The sequence below is a fragment of the Esox lucius genome, chromosome 3 (assembly GCF_011004845.1).
Source record: "Esox lucius isolate fEsoLuc1 chromosome 3, fEsoLuc1.pri, whole genome shotgun sequence".
Lineage (NCBI taxonomy): Eukaryota > Metazoa > Chordata > Actinopteri > Esociformes > Esocidae > Esox > Esox lucius.
This window is the reverse complement of record NC_047571.1, coordinates 17,307,325-17,333,637: the sequence shown is the minus strand read 5'-3', so window position 1 is coordinate 17,333,637 and position 26,313 is coordinate 17,307,325. Positions and strand designations below refer to the sequence as shown.

At 40.1% G+C, this 26,313-nt stretch overlaps 3 protein-coding genes across 23 annotated transcripts in view; 1 reads left to right on the top strand and 2 right to left on the bottom strand.

The window, feature by feature from the left end:
- Positions 1-1,239: 1,239 nt before the first annotated feature.
- Positions 1,240-6,042, bottom strand: c3h1orf35 (chromosome 3 C1orf35 homolog). Of its 2 annotated transcripts, none has more exons than XM_010886035.3 (8): positions 5,484-6,042; positions 4,088-4,241; positions 3,964-4,009; positions 3,538-3,620; positions 3,049-3,121; positions 2,805-2,893; positions 2,574-2,687; positions 1,240-1,868 (listed from the first exon to the last, which is right to left on the bottom strand). In XM_010886035.3, the coding sequence occupies exons 1-8, from the start codon at positions 5,578-5,580 to the stop codon at positions 1,613-1,615; spliced, it is 912 nt and encodes a 303-aa protein (XP_010884337.2). In that variant the 5' UTR covers positions 5,581-6,042; the 3' UTR covers positions 1,240-1,612. The 2 variants fall into 2 exon arrangements, with proteins under 2 accessions (XP_010884337.2, XP_010884345.2); XM_010886043.4 differs by having other exon boundaries at positions 5,943-6,024.
- Positions 4,922-12,971, top strand: guk1a (guanylate kinase 1a). 3 transcript variants are annotated; one of them, XM_010886063.4, is made up of 7 exons: positions 4,922-5,023; positions 8,862-8,975; positions 9,081-9,122; positions 9,392-9,627; positions 9,777-9,861; positions 9,968-10,053; positions 11,319-12,971. In XM_010886063.4, the coding sequence occupies exons 1-7, from the start codon at positions 4,999-5,001 to the stop codon at positions 11,352-11,354; spliced, it is 624 nt and encodes a 207-aa protein (XP_010884365.1). In that variant the 5' UTR covers positions 4,922-4,998; the 3' UTR covers positions 11,355-12,971. The 3 variants fall into 3 exon arrangements, with proteins under 3 accessions (XP_010884365.1, XP_010884382.1, XP_010884356.1); XM_010886080.3 differs by lacking the exon at positions 4,922-5,023 and adding an exon at positions 6,049-6,335; XM_010886054.4 differs by lacking the exon at positions 4,922-5,023 and adding an exon at positions 6,049-6,358.
- An 857-nt stretch (positions 12,972-13,828) lies between these two features.
- obscnb (obscurin, cytoskeletal calmodulin and titin-interacting RhoGEF b) overlaps positions 13,829-26,313 on the bottom strand; it is a 75,814-nt gene continuing 63,329 nt past the window's right edge. For 17 of the 18 annotated variants that reach the window (XM_034290168.1, XM_034290169.1, XM_034290174.1 and 14 more), the window contains 17 exons: positions 25,517-25,573; positions 23,949-24,088; positions 23,486-23,686; positions 23,271-23,347; positions 22,947-23,117; positions 22,133-22,292; positions 21,926-22,042; positions 21,506-21,670; positions 20,898-21,056; positions 20,167-20,344; positions 19,745-19,858; positions 19,111-19,278; positions 18,779-18,881; positions 18,466-18,595; positions 17,172-17,265; positions 16,871-16,913; positions 13,829-16,399 (listed from right to left, as the gene is read on the bottom strand). In XM_034290168.1, coding sequence (XP_034146059.1) covers positions 15,310-16,399; positions 16,871-16,913; positions 17,172-17,265; positions 18,466-18,595; positions 18,779-18,881; positions 19,111-19,278; positions 19,745-19,858; positions 20,167-20,344; positions 20,898-21,056; positions 21,506-21,670; positions 21,926-22,042; positions 22,133-22,292; positions 22,947-23,117; positions 23,271-23,347; positions 23,486-23,686; positions 23,949-24,088; positions 25,517-25,573 — 3,167 coding nt within the window. In that variant the 3' untranslated portion in view covers positions 13,829-15,309. The remainder of the gene's footprint in view (positions 16,400-16,870; positions 16,914-17,171; positions 17,266-18,465; positions 18,596-18,778; positions 18,882-19,110; positions 19,279-19,744; positions 19,859-20,166; positions 20,345-20,897; positions 21,057-21,505; positions 21,671-21,925; positions 22,043-22,132; positions 22,293-22,946; positions 23,118-23,270; positions 23,348-23,485; positions 23,687-23,948; positions 24,089-25,516; positions 25,574-26,313) is intronic. The other variant, XM_034290170.1, reaches the window with a different exon arrangement.

Genomic DNA, 26,313 nt, shown 5'->3' with positions numbered 1-26,313 from the left:
AACTACATATCTCCCTGGCACTAACATTGGTCAACAGCAGATCAAACCACGGAAGGCAACAAAGTATCTGAATGAATATGGTAACTAATACAAAGTGAATACTGTATTGTTTTCCCTGAAGACATTTAACCTAACCTTCAGGTAGAAACTAGCCCTAAAAGTTGGCTAATTTCACCTGCCAGGACACAAATCACAATACACTGCAGCATTACATGCGTGTTGACAGGTCTCAGTCCACTAAATCAAGCAACAACTGGTCAATTTGGCAAAACTGAAGGGAGCAGACTGCATATCTATAGGGCAAGCTGCACATGATTCTTCAAACCAGTGTCATACTAATGTAGTAACCAACCCCACAGAAAATATCAATTCCTACCAACCACAACTTTTCACCTGAATTCTGAAGGCAAACATTTTGTCGTTACCAATTAAATCAAGCCTCCATCTCTCCACATTGACGAAATCTAAATTCAAAATTACAGCTCATCCTAATCTAAAATGGCCCTGTACTTTGGGATCACATACACTTTCTTGCCCCAACGTATTGGGACTATGGGACTGGGTTAGTCCAATGGCAGCCATTTAACCACCCAAAGCTGGTGTCTGTTATGTTGGGTCTGCACCAGGTGCCAGGAACGGAGGGATGGCTGTAATTGGGGAGTAATCTAGGACAACTTTCTTTCTGGGTGATTAGGCTGCCATGGTTAACGCAGCCATGCCTATAAAACATGGCAGAAGAATATTGTGGTTGTGGAAGACAGAGTGGGCGGGAGTCTCGGGTCTCTTACAGGGTGTCTTTGTCTTGGCCTTCCTCTCCTGCTGGTGCATCAGCTCGGTTTGTGTGTGGCGGTCCTAACGGTATTCGGACATATAAAGGACCAGCCTGGTTTTCTGCACTCTCCTTTGTTAATTCCTTGCTCTTTTTAGTGCACCCCCAGGTGCCAGCCAGCAGAATGCTCCCTTTTCAGAGCCAATTCAAGGCAAATGCAAACACTACACTCCATTATGATCACTGGAGTGCATTCCAATGGTATCTCAACACAGTCAGGGAGGCATGGAACCAAACCTAGAACAGAAAGACAGGATAGGGACAAAGGAGCACAGACTTGATAGGAGGAAAGAAAAGGAGCAGAGCTGCCGAGTAGTACGTGAAGCACAGTGGGATGGAGAGAGGTGTTGGAGACCAAAATAATAAGGGAGCATTGGACAGAGGATTTCAACTGATGACAGAGACCAACATTTAGTTTTTGGCATACATTTAGTTTTTTTTGCTGGTGGTATGGGCAAGTGTGACTGTCTCAGACTGTACATGTTCTGTATCAAGTACACCTCACTTATATAGTCTGATTCTCTATGAAGTTTCCTTACATTTTGGTAGTTAGATTATAAAATCGATTTGTGGTGGTACATGAAAAGAAAAATTAAAACATCCATTAAAACATGTCTGCTGGTGGTTTGAAAAATAACCTACAGATGAACCTACTGTTCTCGACCACAGCCCATTGAGTCTAGTCCAGAGGTACATGAAGACAGTCGACAGACCAGTCAAGCTGCTCTGCGGTGGACTAGAGCTTCTGTCTCCCTCCCGTGTCACTCTGATTGGGGGGGGGCATTAGTCGTCCGAGTCTGTGTCATGACGCCGCCTGTGGCTTTGTGTTGGAGCAGCAGGGGCTGCCTTGTGGCTAGCCCGGTGATGGGGGACAGGGGACCCCCTGTCGTAGGAGTCTGTGTCACGCCTCTGCTGGCGTCGTTGGGAAGGAGGGGGGTGGCGCTTGCCCTTTGGCCCCCCTTTTGAATGGCTGTCATGGGGTCTGGCTCCAGTCTGACTGCGGCATGATGGATTATGATGATGGTGGTCCTTTCTGCTCCTGAGGAGTTGAAGACACACAAACAATCGATGATTGGGACTAGTAGAAAGGGGTTGAAGATGAAGCTAATGGTGGAGCAGGCTGACTGGATGTTATGATATCAACCTTTATGGATTCTAACTATCTGGGCTCCCCAGGAGAATAACACATGCATGACATGGATGACACATTTATCCTCAATTTAGTATTCAACCCTACCCATTTGAAACATCAGAAGACCAGCACCTCCATTCCCTCATAACAATTAGGTAGGCTGACAAATTAACTGAAACATCCCTAGTAAAAGTACACTCTATTTCACTTTTTAACCAGCATACATATGATTGTCCCGAGAAATGAATAACACTTTACTTTGCTATCACGTTTTTTCATAGCCTGACAGATCGAGGGATTAGCCAATTCATCCTAATCATGCAGAGAATGTATCTCTTCAAAATGGAGACTGCCTTGTTGGTTTTGCCCGGTTTCATTATGGGACTAACATAAGAATGGTTTCTGGGTCCAACTGTGTGTGATTGACACAGTTGATTCAAATGCATCTGAGAATGAACACAAAACCTGGACCATCTCCACAGTAGTGATTTTGCGCCCTCTAGTGCCAAAGTGCGGACCTTTAGCTTTGCGGGACATGGCTGTATTAAAAAACATTTTTATATGTACAAAGGCATAAGGATAATATATACAAATAATCTGCAGGTCTCTTACCTTTTACATTCATCTTCTGAGTCTGAGGAGGACAAGTCTCTTCTCTTCCTTTTTTTCTTTTCCTTTTTCTCTTTTTTTCTTTTCTTTTCTTTTTTCTTTTTGCTGCGGTCATTACTATGACATAAGAGTATAAGAAACAAGTATTTTCAGTTACAAGAAAAACAAGATAGTAATCTGAAGAACCCAACCCCATAGCATTGATGGTTCACAACGTGATCATTAATTCACTACCTTTGTTCCACTTCCTGCTTCTCTGTGATGTCAGATGTCTTTCTGGCAGAGTCTTCCAGGCTTCCAGACTTACCTTCAGTTTTATGGTGCTGTGGAAACAATGGTCATGTCACATCTAAATTACAGTATCAATTCCAATGATGTGGAGATTGTGTTAGAGAAATGTTTATACAATTTGGAAAGTTCAACATAGGAGTTTGGATCGTTTAGAGAAAGCTTAAACGATCCAGTAAAATAAACTTACTGTGAAGACGGACAAGCCTATTTTGGCAGCTTCCTTCTCTTGTTGGGAGAACACCATTTTCCTTGATGTGGCACTAGTGACAGAAAACGCAGTCATAGTTGTTATACACTCTGATCCATTACGGCAAGCACACTTTTGCAATATAATGGGTGGTGAACAGACTGTATACTTTACCATCTATGCTGCTATAAAAATTGTTCAAGGGGTTTTAATAATGCTTATAAGTGGTAGGATTAGGGCCGTCACAATTGACATTTTAGTTGACAATTAACTGTAACATAAATAATTACAATTAACAATTGAATTGTCTATATTGTAAATGTTATGTTAAACCGCACTTGTTCAATAAAGAGCACCATGTTAGTTACTAGGTAAAAGTATTTCCAGGTGACTCGTAAACACAAAGTGTGGCAAGCGCACGCGTTTCATCTTATGGTGCAGCAAGAGCGAACATTTTACTGAGATTTTATTTTAGTAATAGATACATACCCGGAGCTTCCAAGGCCTGAGACTCTGTCCACATCTCTGTCCTCTGCTTCTGCATCCTCCCTCCTGCACACATCTGCAAGGTCCTGTTGGGCACCATGACATTTACTTTAGGAAGAACAATCCTGTATTCATTCCTAAAATGTATGATTGGAAATGGCTTTTCCTTGCTTACTGGGAAACCACAGTACTTAACCGTTTAAGTAGCACAACTCTTAAAGAACAACCAATGAAATAAAACATTTGGTAGTAACAAACATTTACTCAAGCATCAAGTAACGAGGACTGTGGAAACCGAACTGTGACTCAGTCCTACAATAGTCAGGACAAGCTGACCTTTTGACCCCAATGGTGTCTTGACATGGTTACTAAGGTTGTCATTTGTGAATCCACTTTTTTATTTTAGCAAATAATTTAGACAATAAGCACCTCTTTGGTCAGGCCAGTTGGTTGTCTCTTTATATTCTTGTGGCCTCTGAAAATAAAAATAAAAGATGAATTGGACGTTTCGGTTATATTTCTGAAGTAGTTGTTTGTGTAATGTTCAACTCACAGGGCAGCCATCAGTGCCTCTTGCTCTGCTGCCTTCACAGCCGCCAGCTCCTCTTCTCTTGACATAGGTTTGACAATACCCTTTTTGTCTTTGGCATACCATGTGAGATCTTTGCCTTTCTGCCACCTTCCAACTGGTGCCATAAGAGAGTTTCCTTTGAATTAAACAAAAAGGGGATGTAACTATATTGTTTCTTACTATATTAGGATCCCTGTTGACTGTAGCCAAACAATATGCTTTTGGGGTCTGAATAAAAATGATTTTCCAAGTGGTTATCATAACTTGTTCTTCGTAGTGATTTTGGGGCAACAAGCAGCACAGAGGTCAAAGCATTTACCAAAAGAATGCTAAATCAAATCACCAAGCTGAAAAGTAGACAATACTGTTCTGTCCATGATTTCCGTAAAAAAAAGATGGGGTGACTATGTCAAAGGGTGACTAAAATGGAAAGGGATATGCTAAACACACAATACCAGTTTATACACCTTGTACATGTGTAACATAGATCAAATAAAAGGAAATTGGTCATTACTGGCATTTTAGTTTCCAACAAAGCATGACGCTGCCGTGTTAGATTTCACTTCTTTCTCCTAGCTTGGCTTGAGTAGGGTTTGAAAAATAGTTATGATGATTCGTGAACACTGTATTCATTTGGATTACAGTTAAGTTGTAAATAAGCTCTTATTTAAATCTATAAAGCTGCTACTTTGACATCTCAAAGTAAAACAGCGGTACACCCACTACGTACTACCTAACTAGCATTATTAGCTACATTGCGTGGGCGCTCTCCTTGTAAAAAAAACATACGGCGTTAACTCAAATCCACAATTCCTACACTGCTACCGACGCTAGCTAGCCTGCCAAAATACGTTTCCGGAAGACAGTCTGCGTAGCTGACATAAAGCAATCTAATGAGAGACTACACTAAGGAAAAAGGTAAGAAATGGAGGCATTCGATTCGTCCAGATATAAAAGTATTAGGAAAAGTAATATTTACATTGATATATTACTTATATATACTTTGGACTTGTTTACAGTACTGTATGATAGTGTGGCGATCACACATTACTGTAAACAGTTAAAGTCCAAGTACTCTATGTATGTACATGGCTACAGACCGTAGTAAGTTGCGGGACGACCTAGTTGCTACATATTGTTGATTTGCACAACTTGACACGTGGCCACCTACCTAAATAGATTAATAACTTGCTCGCTACAGGAGTTTTCTCGAAATTATTTTACAATATATACAATTGGACTGTTTTATACATTGCTCCAACCCATCCTACAATAACGCGTTACAACAAACGTTAGCTAGCCTGTGTTAGCTATGGTAGCACCGCACTGGTCAGAAATCTTTCACGATGTTGATTGATGCCCATTTTAGAACACTTACCGAGGTAGTTTTCCCTGTGCTTATCGCCTTTCACATCATCCCAGTTGAACTGGTCTTGCCCTCCCCTTACACCCCCAGATCTTGAAGCACCAAACATTGTCAACGTTCGATAAAAAAAAGCAAGCTAAAAAGAACGCTTTGTTTACACGTGGAAGCTAAGCCCCCCTCCCTTTCGGCTTTTCTACGAGCTTCTCACTCACGGCACCCACGTCTAGCCTCGGATGAGATGGTTACCGAACAATTAAGGAAGTTACAGTTTTCGTGTTCAGAAATAACGTAGTTAACAATTTAAAACACGAGTTCGCCCTGTTGCGGACTGTTGTTTCTGGCGCCTATACGCAGCAACCAAGTTGGCGCCTTCGTTAAGCGTAGGTTTAATGCCAAATCTACAGTCAATGGAAAATGCCCTAATCGAAGAATCAATCGTCATACAATCGTAACGTTATCTACTTTACGCACTAATTTGGTTGCAGCAAGGTTGACAAGCTATCAGTGGACGTTGGTGTGCTACGTTATCGTTCTTGTGCTCAGTTGTTGTTGACTTTTGACAAAGCTTGGATAGGTGTTTCAACTATAAGCTAACCACATTATATGTTATAACAATATGTCAGTCGATGACACGGGTGATGACGTAGCTAGCAACAATTGGTCGATGCACGCGGCTTCTGAGCAGGGGAAGGCGACCTGTACTCTTTTTTTTATTTGGCTCATGATGATGATGATGACGATGACGACGAGCTCGAAACAATTTATGTAATGGCATTACTAGCATGGCTCTTACACCGGAGGTAGACATCAGAGTGAGAAGACGGACCGCAGACGTTATTGATTTTCGTTGCAGATGTTTATGAGGTATTTCTCCAGACTAGTCTCAGGTATAATGACCATATTATATTATTTGACCACTTGTCTTTGAAGTGTATCATCACTTACGCTAGCCAGTTTGAGGTTCGATTTGCATTTGTGACACAGGCCATTAAGTGTGGCCAATCTGTGTTATGGTATATTTTACTGACGTTTAAGTATATTTTACCTAAATCTATCCTTTACCACACAGTTATTAGAAGTGCAACCAGCTAGATGTATGCTGTAGTAATAATAATGGTGATGATAATTGGTGGTTAATGTGTCATAGTACAATGCATTGTTGATTTGCTCTATTTGTTATCACTCACTAGCTCATAAACTTGGATATAAAAAGAGTACGTATTTAGTTAAGAGAATTCGTTAATGTAAAAAAAAAGCTTCATTTTAACAGCACGTGGATAGTGAGTACTACTAGGAAACTCAGTGAGTTTCTTCAGGGGTCTCCAGCCCTATTTCTGTTCTGTTTTTTTCACTTCAAACCCATATATATGCAGCCTTATTCAGTTTTAAACTGTAATTATTAGAATCAGTTGTGCTAAATCAGGGTTGGATTGAAAACAACCAGGATAGTAGCTCTCCAGGAGCTGCGTTCAATATTCAATTGGCTAACTCATTCCTAAGAATCCTTTTGTGTAAGAGTGAACTAGCAGATGTATCTTTTAGATTGATTGTTGTAAACCAATCAGTGGGGCGTATTGAGGATTGTAGCTGTCAGAGTGTGATAGAGCAGGCAGAGCCTTAAATAGTGTGTTTGGGAAAATTGGCTCATCCAGTAAGTTTTGTCTGTTTGGCTTCAGAAGCAATGTTTTCCCCAAGCGTCAGTACTGCATCTTGGGATATAGGATATGCCAACAGCTCTGTTTGGTAGAATTATAGCATTGTGATAGTTTTAGGGAGTGTCAGCATGTTATCTCTTGCAGCTTGTCTGCCAAGCAACAACATTGTTTAGTAGAGGAGGGCCTATGATTTGCCCGCCGGTTCACTCTTGGTGCTAGGTAGCTAGCGACTGGAGACATTCTAACCAATCCAGCTTCCCCTGTATACTATCCATCTCAAGGGAAAACATTTCTTTGTTAGCATAGCAAAGTGAAAACACTCCCAGGTAGCCTTTAGACTGCCTGTGACATCCAGAAAAACAGGAAAACAGTTTGGCAGAGGGACTGGTAGCATACATTTCAAGTCTGGCTTAAGCTCTCATTGATCTTAAAATGTGATTGTGCAGGCAATAAGGGCGTACCCTATAATGAGCTGTTCCAAAACTACAGACTAAACAGAACAGTGTTTCGCACGCAGCTGTCATGTCCATAACGCATTCGTCACCAATAATTTAGAGCTATGGTATTTCATCTTTAAATTTAAGATGTTCCTTTATGCTTGCACACGTAGAGTGCACACATGTTATCTGATTGAACACTGTTCATTTTGCAGGCTGCAGCTGACTGCAATTACCACTAATCAGTTATAGCCTAACACAATTATGAGGATTTCACATGATTAAAGGTTGGTCCCTGTCTGGCAAAGATCGATCACATGCTGTGCAACAGTGGAAATCCTAAGAGTTTGAGCATAGTGTCCTGTAACCATTTTAATTAGCTTCCTCCCGTACTTGAGCTCACATGCTCCTCGTTTTGCGTAACACAGCCTACCTTTCTTTCTTGCTACTTTAAAGTGGCGCCATGAGGTGGTTGTGAAATCTAATACGCTAGGCAAGTGTATGTATGGTGTTGTAGACACAGTTGTTATAAAATGTATTAGTTTAAATATTAGCCTTAAATACAGCCTTAATAAACCAGGCTTATTTGTTTCTGATTTGGAATTTCACCTTTATGCCTACTAGCTGCTACTGTGACTAAGAGAAAGATAGATATATTTTGAGACCTTTCTTGGACTTTAGACCTTTCTAGTTTTTAGATATCGTTAATTTGAGTAGCTATAGCTTAAACCAGTCATAGTCAGTAGGTCTATTGTCTGTTTGTATGTTATTGTGAACAGTCACACTGTTGTTACATCCCATCCTCAATCCCATGACTGAGTCTAATATTAAAAGGAGCTGTGCATTTGGTTGTGATTTAAATATTCAGGAGACAGTGTACAGTGACCACCTCTCCTCTGCAGCTGGCAGGAAAAACGTCAGTGCACAGATCTTTTATAGCAGGTTGTGTGCCAAGAAATTAGCGGAAAACTTTTCCAGGTTTGATTACTAAAATAAATATGAATTATGGAAATGAGATTGTATGGAATAATTGGTCTGCTGCTTCGTGTTTATGGGTATACCTGTCTTCGTGTTTATGGGTATACCTGTCTTCGTGTTTATGGGTATACCTATCGTATTTCAGTGTATGAGAAGTGGCATTTCCCTACCATCACAAACCAGGGGCTGTTCTAAGCGTATTAATAGTTAAGACTGGCAGTTTGCTAGGGTGTTGTGTTTGGGGATGGTGTGTGTTCTGTGTAGGTTTACCTCCTGTATATGGACAAACATTTTTCAATATTTTCTGTTCCCTCGACCAGCTATGGCAGGACCCAGGCCAGTGGTACTGAGTGGCCCATCGGGGGCTGGGAAGAGCACTCTGGCCAAGAAGCTTCTGGAGGAGTACAAGGGGATTTTTGGCTTCAGCGTCTCACGTAGGTTTGCTTTGCACGAATCCCCTGTTAACTATGAAAAAATCAGGGAGGTGTCAGTTACGTAAATAATACTAACCTTTCTAATTGTGTGCACTCATCCTTTAGATACAACAAGGAATCCTCGGTCTGGTGAAGAAAATGGCAAAGGTGTGTTGGTCATTTTTAAGAGACTTAGTTTCTCCTATACATCACTTTTTGTTGCATGTACGGATTGGGCAAACTTTTTTTTTTTTTTACAGCAGACATTTGAAAATATGACAGGAATTGGGAACAGTTTGAAGATTAAAGAGAAATTATTAGAAAAAAAATACAGTTCCAACTGAAACACGACACCGTTACTTTTGACATTTACTGTGCATTTTAAGACATTTGTTGAACCACACTTTAACATGAAAATTATTTTATTGTTGTTTCAGATTACCATTATGTTACTCGGGAGGTTATGCAGGACAGCATTGACAAAGGGGAGTTCATTGAGAGTGCAGTGTTTTCTGGGAATATGTACGGGACGAGCAAGGCCTCCGTGCAGGCTGTCAAAGACAAAAATCTGATCTGCATCCTGGACATCGACATGCAGGGAGTGAGAGCGGTCAAGACTACAGACCTCAACCCTATCTATGTCTACATCCAGCCACCGTCCTTGACCATCCTGGTAAGAGCCAGGCGATACTTTAAAACGTTAGTTAGTTTTAAACATGTAATATGGTTAGACATGTTATAACTATTATCTACCAGTCACTGTAGCCCAGGCCAGTCCACCATGATTTATTCAATGTCCCCTTTTGTCATCTATCATTGTAGGAGAAACGTTTAAGGGACAGAAAGACGGAGTCAGAGGAGAGTTTGCAGAAACGTTTAGAAGCTGCTCAGGTGGACATGGAGATATGTGAGTATTTTTCTGAAGAGACTTTGGGCCTAACCGGAGTTGCGTAGTTACAAATTATATTCTGCTCAAAAGGATGTTATCTTAAATGGTTTTCCCCATCTTTTAGGCAAAGAACCTGGCATATTTGACATAATCATTGTCAATGATGATCTTGATAATGCATATGCGAAATTGAAACAGGCCCTTATTGAGGTGAGTGTGTAATAATTTTGATTTGGTGCTCTTTCTCCTATTTCAAAGTCTTACATTTGTAATCATATTCATGTTTAAACTGGAATTCGTTTTTTTTTGCCATGTGGAAACTCCTTGAGATACCCTCTGAGTTTTGTAACAGTCTAGAGTATGTCTGCCATTATCAACAGCAACCCTGGAGCAATTTGTGTGAAACCCCTCAAGGGCAAACAAAAATCTTTCACGGTCTGCTTGTTGATTCAATATGCCGAAGTTCCAGATTGTGGCCAAATGCTCTAAACACTGGGATAACTATAACCCAAATGTTGTATCAACATAAAATATCTCTGGGTATGATGGAATTGACCATGAGCATCATTTAACCTGTTAAAAAACAAGGTGGTTTATTGTTAGATCTTTAATACCTAAAGCTCCGGAAAAAATTACGAGAACATTTTCTTTCCTTTCCAAAAAAGTTGAAAAGGAACGTTTTGAGTGAGGAACAGAAGGGTTAAAATTAAGTGACTACTGCAAATTGAATGCTGCAGTTCCTCACACAAAGCTTTGCTTTTCAACTTTTTTGGAAAGGAAAGAAAAAGGTGCAGTTGTCTCAATTTTGTCCGGAGCTGTATTTATCAGTAGCCATGTTCCCATCCAATTGATGAAATATGTTAATATACTAATTTTCCAATCTTGGGGCAGGTAAAAAGCAGTGTGTAATAACTACTTGCATAGAGCCTACACATTTGTTTCTCAAATTATTTCCTATGAAAAAGCAAGGATGTGATTTTGGCAAAAGTTGCTAGATCAGGGCTGAGTCTCTGTAGAGTTGTTTCTGTCGTTTTGTGTTTTATGTTTTTATGGTTCATCTTCTGCTGGTTTGGTAAAAGACAGTGCAATTGACTAGTTTTTCAAAAAATGTAATCTTTCTTTACTAATTCTTGACACTAAATGCATAGTGTCAAAGGAAATAAAAGTAAAAAATAAATCAACATTTACTTACTTCAGCAGATGCTATTATCTTTAATTGTGCAAAAGACAATTTCTATTTTATTTAGAAATACAATAGAATTCAATATCATATTTGAATATTTGCGCATATCTATTGCATTTTCAATTTTTTTGTATTGAAAATTAGAACGCTTTCTGCAAAGATGAGTCGTTTCCATCACACATCCCATGAGTTGTATTTTATCCAGCATGTACTTAAAAAAAAACATTGGCTGGTTAGTGTTGATTTTCATCGTATTCATAGTGTCAAATTTCTTTCTTCAATCTTTCTTCAGGAAATTGAAAAAGTCCAGAAAATCAACTCATCTTAGGGGATTGAGAAGCCTGATGTCTATACTGGCCACTCCTTTCAAAAAGTAAATCCCACTAATCCAGAACATTCCTTCAGATAGTGGTGTGGGAAGGAACTCCAGATGACATCCCTCACTTTGAACAAAGGTGGTAGCGTTTTGAGGGTACATAAAATTATGTTTTAACATATTGAAGGAGATTTTTAAGGTGAAGTACTGTAAAGGAAGGTAAACATTTTATATTTTATTTTTATTAGTTTGGCTGATGTAAAATAAATTGTCTTCATCCACTAAGGAAAAATACTCCATTAGTGCTTAACCTGTGAGTGAAAGACACCTAATGTGTTGCTTCATGCTCCACCATTTTACCATTTTAATTGTACATCTGTGTTTCTGCCACCTTGTAATTCTTCCATGTACCAGTTCTAGCAAAAAGCATTCTAACTATACTCACTGACCATGAATGGAAGGTAATCATTACTCATACCAACTGGTGGATAAACAGGTTTGCTCAGTATGAGTGTTATGTATGATAGCGAATGTTATATCTTGCTACAAAGACCAGCCCTGTCGGCACAGCTTCAGAACATGGCCGTTCCTATTTCTGCCCTAAAACCAGTCAGTGTTGGCCAACAATTTATTGGTAGTTTAATTAGCCAAGATATAGTACCACAGCCATAGTCAGAAATTTAAAAGAGAGAAAGTATGTTTTTTGTTAATCCTTTTTTTTTATTTTTAAGGGAGGTTTTCTTGACTCCATATGTCAACACAAGGCAGCTACCAGCCACAGCAAATGACAGTCGCAGGGGCTTGGGCACATGCTAAGCACAGTCTATCTATGATCCTTTGTAGTCATACAGGGAAGCGACATCCGTCCATATTACAGCTGATCTCAGGAACTCACTGTAGCCTCACTGCTGTAGACTGCTAAGGAGTCTAGCCAATAATTGTTGTTTGTGTGTAAATGTCTGTTTGAACTTTCTCTGTAGGTTTTTTCAGTTATCCGTAGAACCATCAATTCATTTAGGATTTCCAATGTAAATCTCTGTTTGACAAAGCTTTACCTCCTGAGACCATGACATGAGATTAGCCTAACACCTCATTTATATTTATTGTTTGTTTTTTATTGAGTTATATTGTAAATGCAAAAGCTTTTTGTATTTTTTTATTCAATTTTTTTATTAGTATCACCTGTAAGAATATAAGGATATTTGGATGGAAAATGATTGAATAATAAGAAAAAGTTAATGTAAAATAAATGGGGCAAAGAATAGGCACACAGATCATCTGCTTTACTAAACTCGTTACATTAAATACCACAACATTTTCTAACAAGGCTAAACTGTCCAGTCAGATTTTTGAGTGTTAAATTCTCTTGTTTAGGGTGTTTTTTTGTTTATTTTCATGAATGCTTTATTAGCCACAAATCTTTTTACAAATGTGACCAACACAGCTGCTTAATTTTTTCTAAATTAAGACTTACACAGTAAAAACCACACAGCAAAATACATATACTCCTATGCAACTCCCCACCCTCAAAACATGATCACATAAGTGTTATAGTTCCAGAAATTATTTTTAGTTTATGACGACTTGAGTATGAATATGGATACATTCTAGAATAGCAATGGCTGGAGATAAAAAAAATAAAGGCATTAAATATTACAAGCAAAGAAATTGGGAGGGTTATCTGACAAAAGTTTTCATCAGCAGGAGTACAGCTTTGTAACTTCAATCACCAGATTTCCTCTGAGGAAATCTTAAATTGTAGGTGTAAGAACCAACAAGGTACTTGTATCCCTATACAGTTTACTCGTTTCAGTGGATTCTGTAAATGGAGAACGTAACACTGATTGATCAAACTATAACTGGTATCCTGGATTGAAGGCGTTGGCATAGTTTTGAAGGCAATTTTATTTCACAACCTAAATTCTGTGCTTTGGTAATTTATTAGGTATGTTGTGGCCCCCATGACTCCATAGCTTCTTGTCCTCTATTAAATATCTCTTTGAAAATTACATTTATTTACAAGTCTTAGTTATTTCGCTTTTTCAACAATTTTATATTACATATTTTATAGCCTCTAATGTCTTTTCTTTGGTCTGGTATTGACAATGGTATTTGTTTTACATATGTATGCCTAGTAACTATGTATGTATTTTACAATTGTAGTCAAATAAAGAATCCATTGCCTAAATATCCTTATTTGTTTATGTAGTGATTCTGTTTTTTTTTTATGAAAATGGCCATTCATTTGCTGAACATTATGGGAAAATAGTATTAGGCCAGTACCTGACAAGAAATATGTAAAAGGCTACAATATAGCTAGCTACAGTTGTTCACTTCCAGTTCTGAGAAGTATTTCATAGGCATACCCTTGTACTGGTGAAATAATGTAATGGAAGACCATAGAAAAGAGGATAAACATTTACATTTGTGGTTGTATTACCAACAAACCTTACATTTAATGGAAGTCAATAAACAGGATGATCATGTTCATCAATTGCAATTCATTTATTTTGGTATATTCAACACTTGAAGTACTCAATGTCCTTCAAATTAACATTAGCAGACAGCCAAAACCATTTATCTTATGCGTTTCTAACCACACAAATATATAATTCAATGCTATTACAAGTTAAAATTAACTGCCCCACATTACTTTGGTAAGTAGTCATTTTGATATTTTTAAACAAAATATTAATGCAACAAAGTTCATAAATCCAGTATGATAAATAACCCACTCCAAACTATATAGCTGTCCTTTTAAATTAACCAAATATATTAAATTATATTAATTGGATGAATATTAATTTACTTACTTTTCAATAGCTAACACATTCCATGCTGCCACTTTTCAAAAAAATATTTCTATTATTTTACCCTAACGTAATCAGCAAAATCCCCTGTGACAATCCACTGCTGATAACCTGAAATAATCAGAGGCCATTTATATGAGACCTGTATAGAACTAGATCATCCCAGCATCCACACTACAAGTGACATACAGTTAGTGTTAATGCTCTGCTCATCTAGAAATGTTTTAACACAATCCAAACTTTTCCGCATAGTTGGAGCGGACAACACAATCTGAAGTAAAATTGATTGATCAATGGATATGACTTATCTGCTTCTTATATTCTCAGCCAGACAGTGTCTAATGTGGATACTCAATGTTTCACACAATCCAGCCACTGATAATCAATGTTCTTTTCTACTTTTTTCCATCCTTCTATCAATGTTGTCAATCTTATTTTTTTGCATCCATGATAGCAAGTTGCTTCAGATAAAAGTATTCCAATATTCCTTCTTTACAACATTTAAAATCTGATGGCCTATTTTTATAATGTCATCTTTGTTTTATGAAGTCACTGGTTTCGTAACTTAATGTTAAAACCCATGTCTGTGTACAAACTGATATGCTACAAGTCATGGTAGATATCCTTTGTGCATTCCATTTCAGCTGTGGAAAACAGAAATACATAGTGCTTTTGACTGGTGTTCTCCAAGGAACAGAAGTCAAGATTATAACATGCAAAACATCTGTCATCTCAGGGTAAATAAGATGGATTTTGTTTGTCAGCTGATGTCACAAAACATGTTTTTCTGTATATTTCAGTACATCAAATATGTGGTAAGCAAGGCAACAACAAATTGAAGTCTGAATAGTATGTAATGATGGTTGGAAATCATTTAGCCTAAACAACATATTCAACCCTCTGTTGATGTTTTGTCTTTAAAAGGACTGACTTGCTGTGTCTGCATTTTACTTTCAGAAGGGTTGCTTCAAAATGGAATGATCTGCCATTGGCAGTAAAATGCAAGGTTAGATATGATTTTGAACACCTATGTAGACATGTTCCCATTTAAGACTAACACGACTCTGTACGTTTCATTAAATAACAACAATCTGCTTGGTTCAAAGCCAGCTTGGTTTAAAGCCATCAGACAATGAAACATATTTTCACACACTAGGTTATTGGTTTTGATATTGGCTCTTACTGCTAATCTGAAGATTGACTGGCTTGCCCACTGAAGTGAAAACCTTGGTTTTGTAACTTTGCTGTCCACCTTTGACTTTCTGCACCTCAGAGCAGTATGACGGCTTGACCTCTACCTTGGCGTGGCTGACCTGGATGGGAATCTCCCTCCTGGACTGGGCTTCGCTGGGGTGGTGGGCAGTGGCTGGGGAGAACACACTGCCTGAGAAGTGCTCTCTGAAGCGGGTGAAGAAGCCAGGTCTGGCCCTCTCACGAGGCACAACCACAGGCCTCCCCAAGTTGAGCAGCACTGGCTGGCCAACAGCAGAGCCCCCAATCTCCCTCTGGAGCACTGAGATCTCACAGGGCCTCTCGTCAGGGGACAAGGGGGTATTGGAGGAGCCAAAGGTCTCCCCCTCCCTGGGAATGTAGTCCTCCAGGTCTTCCAGGGTGAGAACACGACCGCCTTGGGTCAGGATCTTGGGCTCCAGATCCTTGAGTGTTTTGGTGTCGTCGTCATCTGGTTCTGCAACAATGGCCTCTTGCTGTTCCTCTAGCCAGGCCTCATCCTCTTCACATTCATTAGGGACTAGAACAGTGGAGACTTCTTGGTTCTCTACACTGAGTCCAGAGGCCACAGCAGATCCAGTCTCAACCACTGTGTCATCGTCCCAGGACTGGGCCCCCTGCAACTCGACCAGCTTGTTGTTGGAGTTGTTGGCATTGGGGTTGGGGGTTCTCCGTGGCCTGGTGGAGGAGGGGGTGTTCACCCTCTCCACTCTGGCTGGGGAGACCCCTCTCCTCCTGGGTGGCCTGGGTGACTTGTTGACCTTGTACTCAATGATTTCCTCCACCTCCACCCACTTGTTGTCCGCGGCCCGGGCCCCGGTGGCCCCCTGGGGCTCTGTGACGTAGAGGGTGGGGATGGTAGTTTTCCTGCTGGAAGCCTGCCTCCTCTGCCTGGCCATGCCAGTGGGGGTGGTGGGGAGATCTGGGGTGGATGTTTCTGAGCGGTTGAACCCAGACGGGGACATGCCACGTCGTTTCATGCGCGTGTTCTTCACCACTGTGGTTATGGTCTCCTCTCTGGAAGGGGACACAGCACAGAGTGACAGACCAGGAAGCATGAGAGGATAAGCACAAAAGGGCGTGAGAGAGAGAGAGGGGGGGGGTATAAAAAGGGTTGAACAGCTTGTTGGCATGCTGTTTTCACACAGGTCTGACATGAGCAAGCTGTTAATTAGCGTGTCCACACATTCAAAGCAAAGTGGACCAGTTAACTCATGCCTGCTCATACAAACACGTCACGATAGGCATTACGATGGTACAGGAATTAAGGGACTTCTTCAGATGGAAATAAAGATTAACAGTGACTTTGTATCCAATCCATTCAGTATCCATTACATGTGTTGGTTCCTTATTAATAAGGTTATATAATGGGCTGAGAAACTCACACTCAGGTTTGAAATACTGCAGAGCCATGCATGCTGAAGCTAAAAGGGGACACACAGGGTTACATGTATCTTCTAGTCTGCATCATTTCCCCGTCATACTTACATGATTATGGTTTTCTTTGGTATTTTAGTTTCCTGCTCTGTGACTACCAAGAAAGCAGGATGGAGTTTATAGTTAGCAAAAGAAAAATCTTGCTAATTTCTAAAAACTAAATTTTGTTCATTAATGTTCATTTATTTAATCTTATTTGTTGTTGATTCATCTATTTAACTCAATTATTGCAGCTTATGGAAATGAAAAGCAAATACATTCTGTACGTTTAAAGGATTTGGTAATATAAATTAATGATGCAACTGTTATAACTAATGCTTAGTGCTATGTATAAGAAGTGGAATACTCCTACCTTCAATGGTGATCGCCTGCTCTCCTCTTCTAGCCACAGCTGAAGGTAGGCACAGATCAGCTGCACATTTAGCACTGCCCAGTCGATTGGACAACTGGGATGGGCAGGAAGGAGAATAAATTGGTGTTGCTGACTACATCTTATCTTTAGAGAGAGGAAACCTTGTTACATGTTACCATATACTGTTATTCTCAAAAGGCACTTTTAATTGGATCATTCACAGGTGAAACATTCAGATTCACAGGTGATATATTGATGAATTGGCAGGCTAGTGTTTTACAACTGGTTCCAGGAATGTTTTCCTGGAACCAATTTCAACCTACTGAATGAATAAACTATTTAAAGTGCAGTCCAGTATGAGGCTTATTCTGAAAGTCATTCCTGGAGTGGATTTGGAATATTCCCCTTCCTTGGACTTCTGGACTAGCAAAGTGTAAAAAATAAGGATTCAAGTGTGCTTTGTTGTGATTGACCTACACCAGCTATTATTTAAAACAACGTGAACATAGCATTCTTGAAATCATAGCATGATGAAAATCATAACTTACATGGTCTCAACTCTGTGTGAAGTAATAGGGAATTGCAACAACATACATTTCTGCTACAAATACCAGGGACCTTTTTTAAAGTTGCAATAAAGAAAGGTAGTAACAAATCAGACATGTATCTCTTTCAGCATGTAAAAAAGCATTCTATATGCAACAAGGCAGTAGCATATTATCAACATTTTCAGCCTTATTTGTCTTTGCTCTATCATGGCATGGCTGTTTTCAATAATGGCAAATGGCAAATTTTAAATAAATTGGTTATGTGTAAGCACAAGAAAATTGGCCAAATTAAAGTTTGAACTTTGATCTGTTTTAAAAATGTATAGCCAGACTTGAAAATGTCTGTCTAGCCATGATCCCCAACACCTTGACAAAGCATGAAGAATAAAACAAAAGATAACATAATCCAGGTGTGTAAAGCTTTCATAGATTTACCATAGACAACTCACATACTTAATGTCTCGTAAAGGTTTTTCTAATACATATTGATTCAGGGGGGACTATACATATCTAATCGAAGTACACTGTATTTGTGTCTTATCTTTCATTGACATTTAAACATTTATATGAATTTATATTATATATCATATTATACTGCAATTTCATATCACTTGAAGATTGTTGAAAAATAAAATCACAAATCAATGACTTGATCAACTGCAACAACAATAAAATGTAAGGGGGGGCGTGAATAATGCATTTCTCTGCATATACTTTAGTTGGGGGGTGGTGAATTCTAGGCCTACCTCACACTCGTAGTGTCCCAGGTCTCTCTCCGTAGGGCCTTTAATGACAAGCACCAGGACTCCACTGCGAGTCTCACTGTAGGTCTGATACCTCTCCTGGTCAGTCAAAAGCCGCCCATCCTTGAACCACCTGGCAAAGGAAAGCAGACAATGAGTCTTCAATTCTTACATAAAACAGAGTCCCCAAAGATACGTTTGTATTAAATATTAAGAAAGGGCAACATAACACAGTAGCAAGAAATGAATAACAGTTTGTCACTAAAAAGGTGTCTCTTTGAAGTGCATCATAGAGGGTGCGTTGTGGTGTGCTGACCTGATCTTGGGGCTGGGGGCGCTTTGAATGGTGCAGGAGAACTGCACATCTTCACCAGCGACCAACACGGCATTCCTTATCTTGTTCACAAAACGAGGAGGCACTACAAAACACAGAAACGTTCCCAAAAGGTGCTCTCTCATAAGAATCACACTTTTGAACCAGGATTATGTTTGATTCTTGGAATTGCATTAAAAATGTTTTACTGTAAATATCCATGACCATATATTTCTGAAATCTTATTCTCATTAGTAGATACTAGGCACACTAAATTCAAATCCCAAGTTCAAGCTGGGGGGTTAAATGTCATGTCCCTTGTGTTACTGAGGCACCTTGGACAGTGATCTTTCCCAGAGTGCTTGCGTTGCCTGCTGTGCTGGTGGCGAAGCACATGTACTGTCCAGAGTCGCTGGCCGTCATGTTGTCCAGAATCAGGGTGCAGGAACCGTCTGGGTCCTCGATGATGATGTGGTGAGGGTCAGCCTCTACTGGACGCCCATCTGTCATAAGAGGAGGAAGAGGTGTGAGCACAGACCTGTGGGGCGTCCTAGGCGGCTCAGCTATCTAAGACGCTCTTCCATATCACCAAGCTGAACATCACCATCTCGGTGCTAGCCGGTCGCACAGGGAGCAGGGAGGCATTGTCAGCAGGAATATTCTGGCCTCATTTTGCTCCAGCTAATCCCTCAGGCGTAGACCTTAGGTCATCAGGGGAGTGTGCAAAGTGGGTCGGAGAAGTTTTAAGGTCAAAAAATATGTTTTGACCTTAAACACTCCCGAATGCCCTAGGAAGTTGTTTTCAATGGAACACGACAGTAGAGACATTTGGATATAATGACATTGGGGGACAAAAAGGGGTAAAATACAGCAGGTGATTTCTACAGAAACAGAGTATGGGTTAGGTAGTGGAAAACAAACATGATCTACTGTGCACACACCCAGTGGACTCACTGGTGGATCTCTTACCCTTGTACCAAATGACAACAGGTTTGGGCACTCCAGTAACCTTGCAGGCAAGTTTCACCGTCTGTCCCAGCTCTGCCGTGCAGTCAGCTAGAAGCTCATCAAAGTCAGGCATACCTGGAAAGACAGAGGGATGAATTCACACATCAGTGTAACCCTAACCCGAATTATCTCAGTGATTGTATGCAATTCCATAGTAATGTATGTAAAATATGTTTATTAGGTTTCGGATAAAACGTAGAATTGGGCATAGTGTTAGATGTTACTTTTAGGTTTAGTTATTACGGGTAGGTTTAGGATTACCCATTAGGGCTAATTTAAGTCATGAACGTTAGGTTATTGTGGTTAAGGTTCTGTTTATGTTTAAGGAATAGGGATTGTGTGTGTGTGTCTGTCTCAGGTGGATGAGTGTGTGTTAGATGTACTCCAGGCAGGGATGGTGTATCGTTGCTGCAGCTCTCTGAGGTCTCTCAGCCAGGAGTTCTTGATGAAGACGGTCCGAGCCTGTAGCGTGTACTTCCTGACAGAGTCTTCACGCTCGTGCCAGATCTCAAAGGCCCGGTCGTCACCCTCCACTGTCTCATTCACGTCTATGTTGTTCAGCTGGGGAGAAGGACGGACAGAGAAACAGTAATTAACAGAGATTTACGTTATAGATTTTTAGTAAATATTGAATTAATACGTTATATATAAAGATCCAGAAAAAATTACGAGACCACTGCACATCTTTCTTTCCTCTCCAAAAAAGTTGAAAAGGAAAGTTTTTAGTGAGGTACAGAAGCGTTAAATTTGCAGTGGTCTCTTAATTTTAACCCTTCTGTTCCAAACTCAAAAGCTTCCTTTTCGACTTTTTAGGGGTAATTGGTAGAAATTATTTTCAGCATCCAGATCCATCTTCACATGTTTTAATAATCTACACCTCAGATATGAACATAATCACATTTTGGATAAGATTAAGATAGAAACTGTGAAAATGACAAAATATTATCTCCACCCAACATAATCTACTATGCCCATCTTGAATAATTGATTGTAATTGTCTGGAGTTGTAATTGTCTGGTATTGTAATTGTCTGGAGTTGACAAATTCGGCAGCATGTTGTTTCAGTTGCCGGCAATGTGAAGTAAAAATAATAGAAAGAGCAATGAAGTGTTACCTTCATCATGTTCTTAAAGACGTAGCTCTGGGTGTCTGAGTTAGTGTCTCTCTTGGATTTGCAGATGATGACGTAGTTTTTAAAGAGGAATGCGTGGCGGTGGTGGCCTCTGGAGGACGACCTTACCCCTGGTGCTCCCTCCCACACCATGAACGGGCCCTGCACAAAACAACACCATCACACCTTGAACATGCCCTGCACAAAACAACACCATCACACCATGAACGGGCCCTTGCACACAACAACACAATCACACCATGAACGGGCCCTGCACACAACAACACCATCACACTATGAACGGGCCCTGCACACAACAACACCATCACACCATGAACGGGCCCTTGCACACAACAACACAATCACACCATGAACGGGCCCTGCACACAACAACACCATCACACTATGAACGGGCCCTGCACACAACAACACCATCACACCATCAACGGGCCCTGCACAAAACAACACCATCACACCTTGAATGGGCCCAGCACAAAACAACACCATCACACACTATACAAACTCCAACGAAATGGATTCTAAAACCCCAAGACCATGGTGGTCATATTCAACAGGCACAAAACTGAAGACATTTTATGTTGGCTATTCACCTGTCTGATAGGCTCCCCCAATACATCCAGATTGGCTGGGTAGTTCTCTATCATGGAGACATGGTGTGTGTTCTCAGAGCGCTGCGGTAGGGATGAAACCATGGCATAGGCCTCCTCCAGCAGACAGCAGTTCTGACCATTCCTGGCTTTGTTTCTGATGAGCTCCTGCAGTCAGAGAAACAGGAACAATAACGGTAAACATTAAATGACATAAACATGACAACCCAGGCTCAGGTGCATTCATTCACACTGTAGCGTACTGTCAGTGTGGTAAGACTGTTTGTGGACTGTAGCTCTGCATTCAACACTGTCATCCCAGAACTACCACAAAATAAACACTATGTAACATTCTGGGTGTGTTTAATTGTACTTCACACATATTTAAGGCGATTGGTTCTGATTTTTAAGAGCAAAGAATACCTTGAGCAAGGCCTTGTACTTCTGGATTCTGTCCAAAGGTCTCTGTAGGTAGGCGTTGATGCTCAGTACAGGACCTTCAGCAGGGTCTGTAGTGGCCTGTTCTTTGTCTGTGTATTCCTGTGGCAAAGACGTAGACAGCTTTAAGCTATCACGATGACATGAAGAGGACAACTGTTGAATAGGGATCTGTAAACAGGGGGCACTTACTTTAAAGAAGCTGTGTATGGTCTTGTCACTGATAGCATCCTCAGCCTTTTGCTGCCCTATGATGTAATGGAGGTATTTCTCAAAGCCCTCTGTGCTTCTGAGGAACCGCATGGCCACATCGTCATCTGTGTCACACTCCTTCAACTTAGGGAGCATGGATCTGCCCAACACAGTCTGGGGTTAATTCATTCAGCAACTTTTTTAGATATTTTTTAATTTGATTACTGTATTTCATGTTTTTTTTTTTTTTTTGGGGGGGGGGGGTAAAACCACTTGCACAATTTAACAAGACAAGAAACACAAAAGATTACACATTAACTTAATTTCCTACTTAATTGCAATGTGATCGTCTAAAGAAGGCAGAAAATAAGTTCAAACATTCAATGCCCCCTATAAAAAAGGAATTGCCTCCATAAACACTAACTGTTTGTGCCAGCTATAGCTGCAATGACTGCACCAACATGTTTTAAATAGGGAAGAACATTTCTTACTCTGAGCAATTATATTAATATTCAGGTTTTTTTCTCATTTTTATTAAGGGTACCAATCATTTTGGACCTGACTGTGTAATACTGGGGTTCTCCAACTGGGGACCAGGGACCCCTGGGTGGTTCAGGAGTTACTGCAGGTGGTATGCAGCCAGGTTTTAATATATATATATATTTGTATATAATTTCTCTTCATTTTCAAAGAATCTCTTTGCTTTATGGCAAATGTCTATATTTTTGCAGGATACGAAATTGACACTTGGTTCAATGTGGTAAACGAGACCTTGATCTTAACACGTCTCCCTACTTAGTTTAAATAAACGTACTTGTCATGAAAGGCCTTGATGTCATTTATGTTTCTGAATATGACCTCCTTCTGGCTGGTGACATCAGATGGAGCACTTGGGCTCTCCACTTGCTTTACATGGTGGGAGGTGAAGAAGTCCATCTCTTTGACAAACTCTTCCTCACTGCTGATCATGTCCTGGATCAGTTGGCTGGGAACAACAAAGCATTGTGGTTATTATTGTGGCTTGTGAGTCTGGCAGTGTTTCCTGCTTGCGCATGCAGGGCCAAAATGTTCTAGAAAAGAAGTTAGATCTCATGATAATTGCTGGTACTGACAGAAGTGTGACAAAGTCTAAACTCACAGCAGCCTCTTCTTGTACTCTCCTTCTGACAACTCTTCTCCACCAGGCTCAGGAATATCACCAGCATCGGCAGACAGCTAAAACACAATAGTAAAAAATTACATCAATAATATAATACAATTTAAAACTTGGACTACAGTAGAAATAACAGCAAACGGCAAAATGAAGATGTTAAATGTTAGTTGAAAATCTGTGGCATCGAACGAGAAACACACCTTGAGTTTCTTGTCCAGGTAGGCAGGTGAGACCCAGCCTTGGCGGGATGGGGTGGTTTTGGTTGGTTTGGTCCGGACCAGCCATTTGAGTGGGTGTGCTGAGTCCAGAACCTCAACATATTGGCCCTCTTTCAGTGAAATGGTCTCTTTGCTGGGGATGGTGGGGTTGTAATCAGCTGTAGCCACGTAGATGTCAAACATCTGTAGTGGGAGTCAGTCAGAAATAACGTTGTATCTAACAGGCTTTTAAATGTTCTCATTAGATGACAAGAGTTTTGCCCAGAACTAGTTATGCTGAAGATGAAGGCAGGTTGCTACATCAGGAGCAAAAGAAACAAGTTCAGTTAAATCCCACATTTGGAAGCAAGGAAAAAACGAACTAGAGCAGAACCATTTGAGCAAGGTGATACAGAGGTGTTCCAACTGATAACTGGAATGGCTGATTATTCAGATGGTTTCATACCTCTCCTCTGGCATCTGGGTCGTCAGACTCGGAAGAGGATTCAGCAAGGATGGAGCCAGGACGAGAGCGTCCGTGGTGCGGCGAGGGGGAGGGTGTCTTGGTCTCATCGTCGCTATCGCCTCCCGGGACACGCAGTGAGGCTGCAGAAGTGAGGGGAAGCAGTGGGTTCAGAAAGCAACCAGGACAGCAGGCAATACAACACCCACAACCTTCCCAAAAATTCAAGACACGTTCACAGAGAGGAGACGTGAAACATCCACAGATACCTACTTCATCTTGACCCCAGAAAGAGATTTTCTCCTATCTTATCTATAACATTAATGAAAAGGTTAGCTAAGCTACACATTATTGTCTTCAACAGTCTTCAACAGCTACACATTATTGTCTTCAACAGTTCTGCTACTACAAAAGTCATTTGATTAAAAAATGTGATCTATTTGTGAACCATTAGTCATGAAGTGTGCAAAAGAAAGATATTGTGCAAATATGTCAAGTCTACGTTTTCGTCATTCATGTCTGGGTGTAGGCATGTATTCCAGCTACAACACTTTAAAATGAATGCATGAAAACGTGGCACTGAAAATTATTTTCTGATTTTCCACTTCCTGTAGTTGCCATTGAAGAAGTCAAGTGAAGTTTGTCCATACTGTTTTGAACGTCATGGGTCTCATTGTGTCTAACAGAAACCAGACATTTAATTCCACAGTAATAATATCATATTAATTGTCCAGGATGATGGTGGTAGTAGGATGTTTTGTGGATGCTTTGCTGCTTCAGGACATGATAGACAATCACTGAAGCAACACTTCAGTAGCACAGAATTCTAAAAGACAGTCTGGGTGAGCAGAAGCATAGCTTGGTCCTCAGGGCTCTTTAGTGCCTACTTTACTCACAAATACTGATATATTCTGCTGTGCAACGTGTAATATTAACTTTGCCGCAATAACGTAACTAGAAAAAGCTTGATAACTCCAGATCAATAACTTTGTGTATCCCTACATTTTTCATCTTAGGAGCACACATGCTTCTTGTAACCAAAAGGTCAACACAGCACTCTCATCATGCAGCAAGACAATGATATAATGCTGTACCAGAACGGCTTATAAGTAATAAGTATAACATTTCTGGAATGACCACAAAGTGCACATTTAAACCCAACTGAAATGTTGTAGCAAGACACGAAATGAGCAGTTCATGCTGCAAAAAAATAATATTTGGCTGAGTTAAAATAGCTCTGTATGCAAATAGGCCAGCATTTCTCTTTAATCAATGTAAGACACCAATGAGCAACTACAGGAAGTTCAGTTACAAACTTTGTGGGTTAAAGTGAAACAACCATTTATTGAGTGTAAGAGGGCAAGTATGTTTTGACACATACATCTGGTATGGCATACCATTGCTAATCAAGTAAATATATACACTAATGTGGTGTAATTTGTTCACTCAGGATCCCTTTTCTAAAATTAGACTTTGGATGAAAATCGGAATACATTAAGTGCAAACAATATGCAAATACATAATATTGTATGGCTTCTAGTGAGAGCTCTTGATGTGCTGTAGATACATACTGGAGGCTTTGGGCCATGATTTCATCCACTGGAGCACTTGATGGTTCTGTGCGCTGTCTGAATAACAAATTAATGATTGAATGAGAACATGTGAGTGAATGGATGGATGTAGGGACATGGATGATCTCAAGAAAAGCCATGTCTGTCAGTCATGAGGGGTGGAAGGTGTAGGAATCCACACACTGAGAGCAAGTGCAAACAAATAGAACAAAACATCCCTGATTTTACAAACACAGAAAGAAAAGGGCAAGCAGAAAGAGGCAGTGCAATTCTCTTTTTAAAAGCCAGTACAAAGCACTTGTAAAGACTAACATCCATGAATGCAGTAGTGTAGCTGCATCCAACAAACGCTGGCATGTTAGCAGATCCATGGCATTTGGGAAAAGAGTAAAACTGTGAAGAGATAGTCTGAAGTGTTCATAATGGTATTATAAAGGTTCATAACGCTATAATTCAGGATTTAAACCACCTAGTTTATAAATAAATATATATAAATACACATACAGTATCTCACTAAAGTGAGTACACCCCTCACATTTCTGTACACTGAAGAAATGACACTGCTACAATGTAAAGTAGTGAGTGTACAGCATATAACAGTGTACAGTATAACAGTGTAAATTTGCTGTCCTCTCAAAGTAAATCAACACACAGCCATTAATGTCTAAACCGCAAAAGTGAAAATGTTACAATTGGGCCCAATTAGCTATTTTCCCTCCCTGGTGTCATGTGACATGTAAGTGTTACAAGGTCTCAGGTGTAAATGGGGAGCAGGTGTGTTAAATTTGGTGTTATCG

Excerpts from the sequence above, each read along its gene's own strand:
- c3h1orf35 (XM_010886035.3), bottom strand. The coding sequence starts at position 5,580 with ATGTTTGGTGCTTCAAGATCTGGGGGTGTAAGGGGAGGGCAAGACCAG. Across the intron at positions 4,242-5,483 it reads GCACAGGGAAAACTACCTCG|GAAACTCTCTTATGGCACCA; the intron begins GTAAGTGTTCTA and ends TTTAATTCAAAG. Across the intron at positions 3,122-3,537 it reads TCAGGCCTTGGAAGCTCCGG|TGCCACATCAAGGAAAATGG; the intron begins GTATGTATCTAT and ends TTCTGTCACTAG.
- guk1a (XM_010886054.4), top strand. The coding sequence starts at position 6,325 with ATGTTTATGAGGTATTTCTCCAGACTAGTCTCAG. Across the intron at positions 6,359-8,861 it reads TTTCTCCAGACTAGTCTCAG|CTATGGCAGGACCCAGGCCA; the intron begins GTATAATGACCA and ends TCCCTCGACCAG. Across the intron at positions 9,628-9,776 it reads CACCGTCCTTGACCATCCTG|GAGAAACGTTTAAGGGACAG; the intron begins GTAAGAGCCAGG and ends CTATCATTGTAG.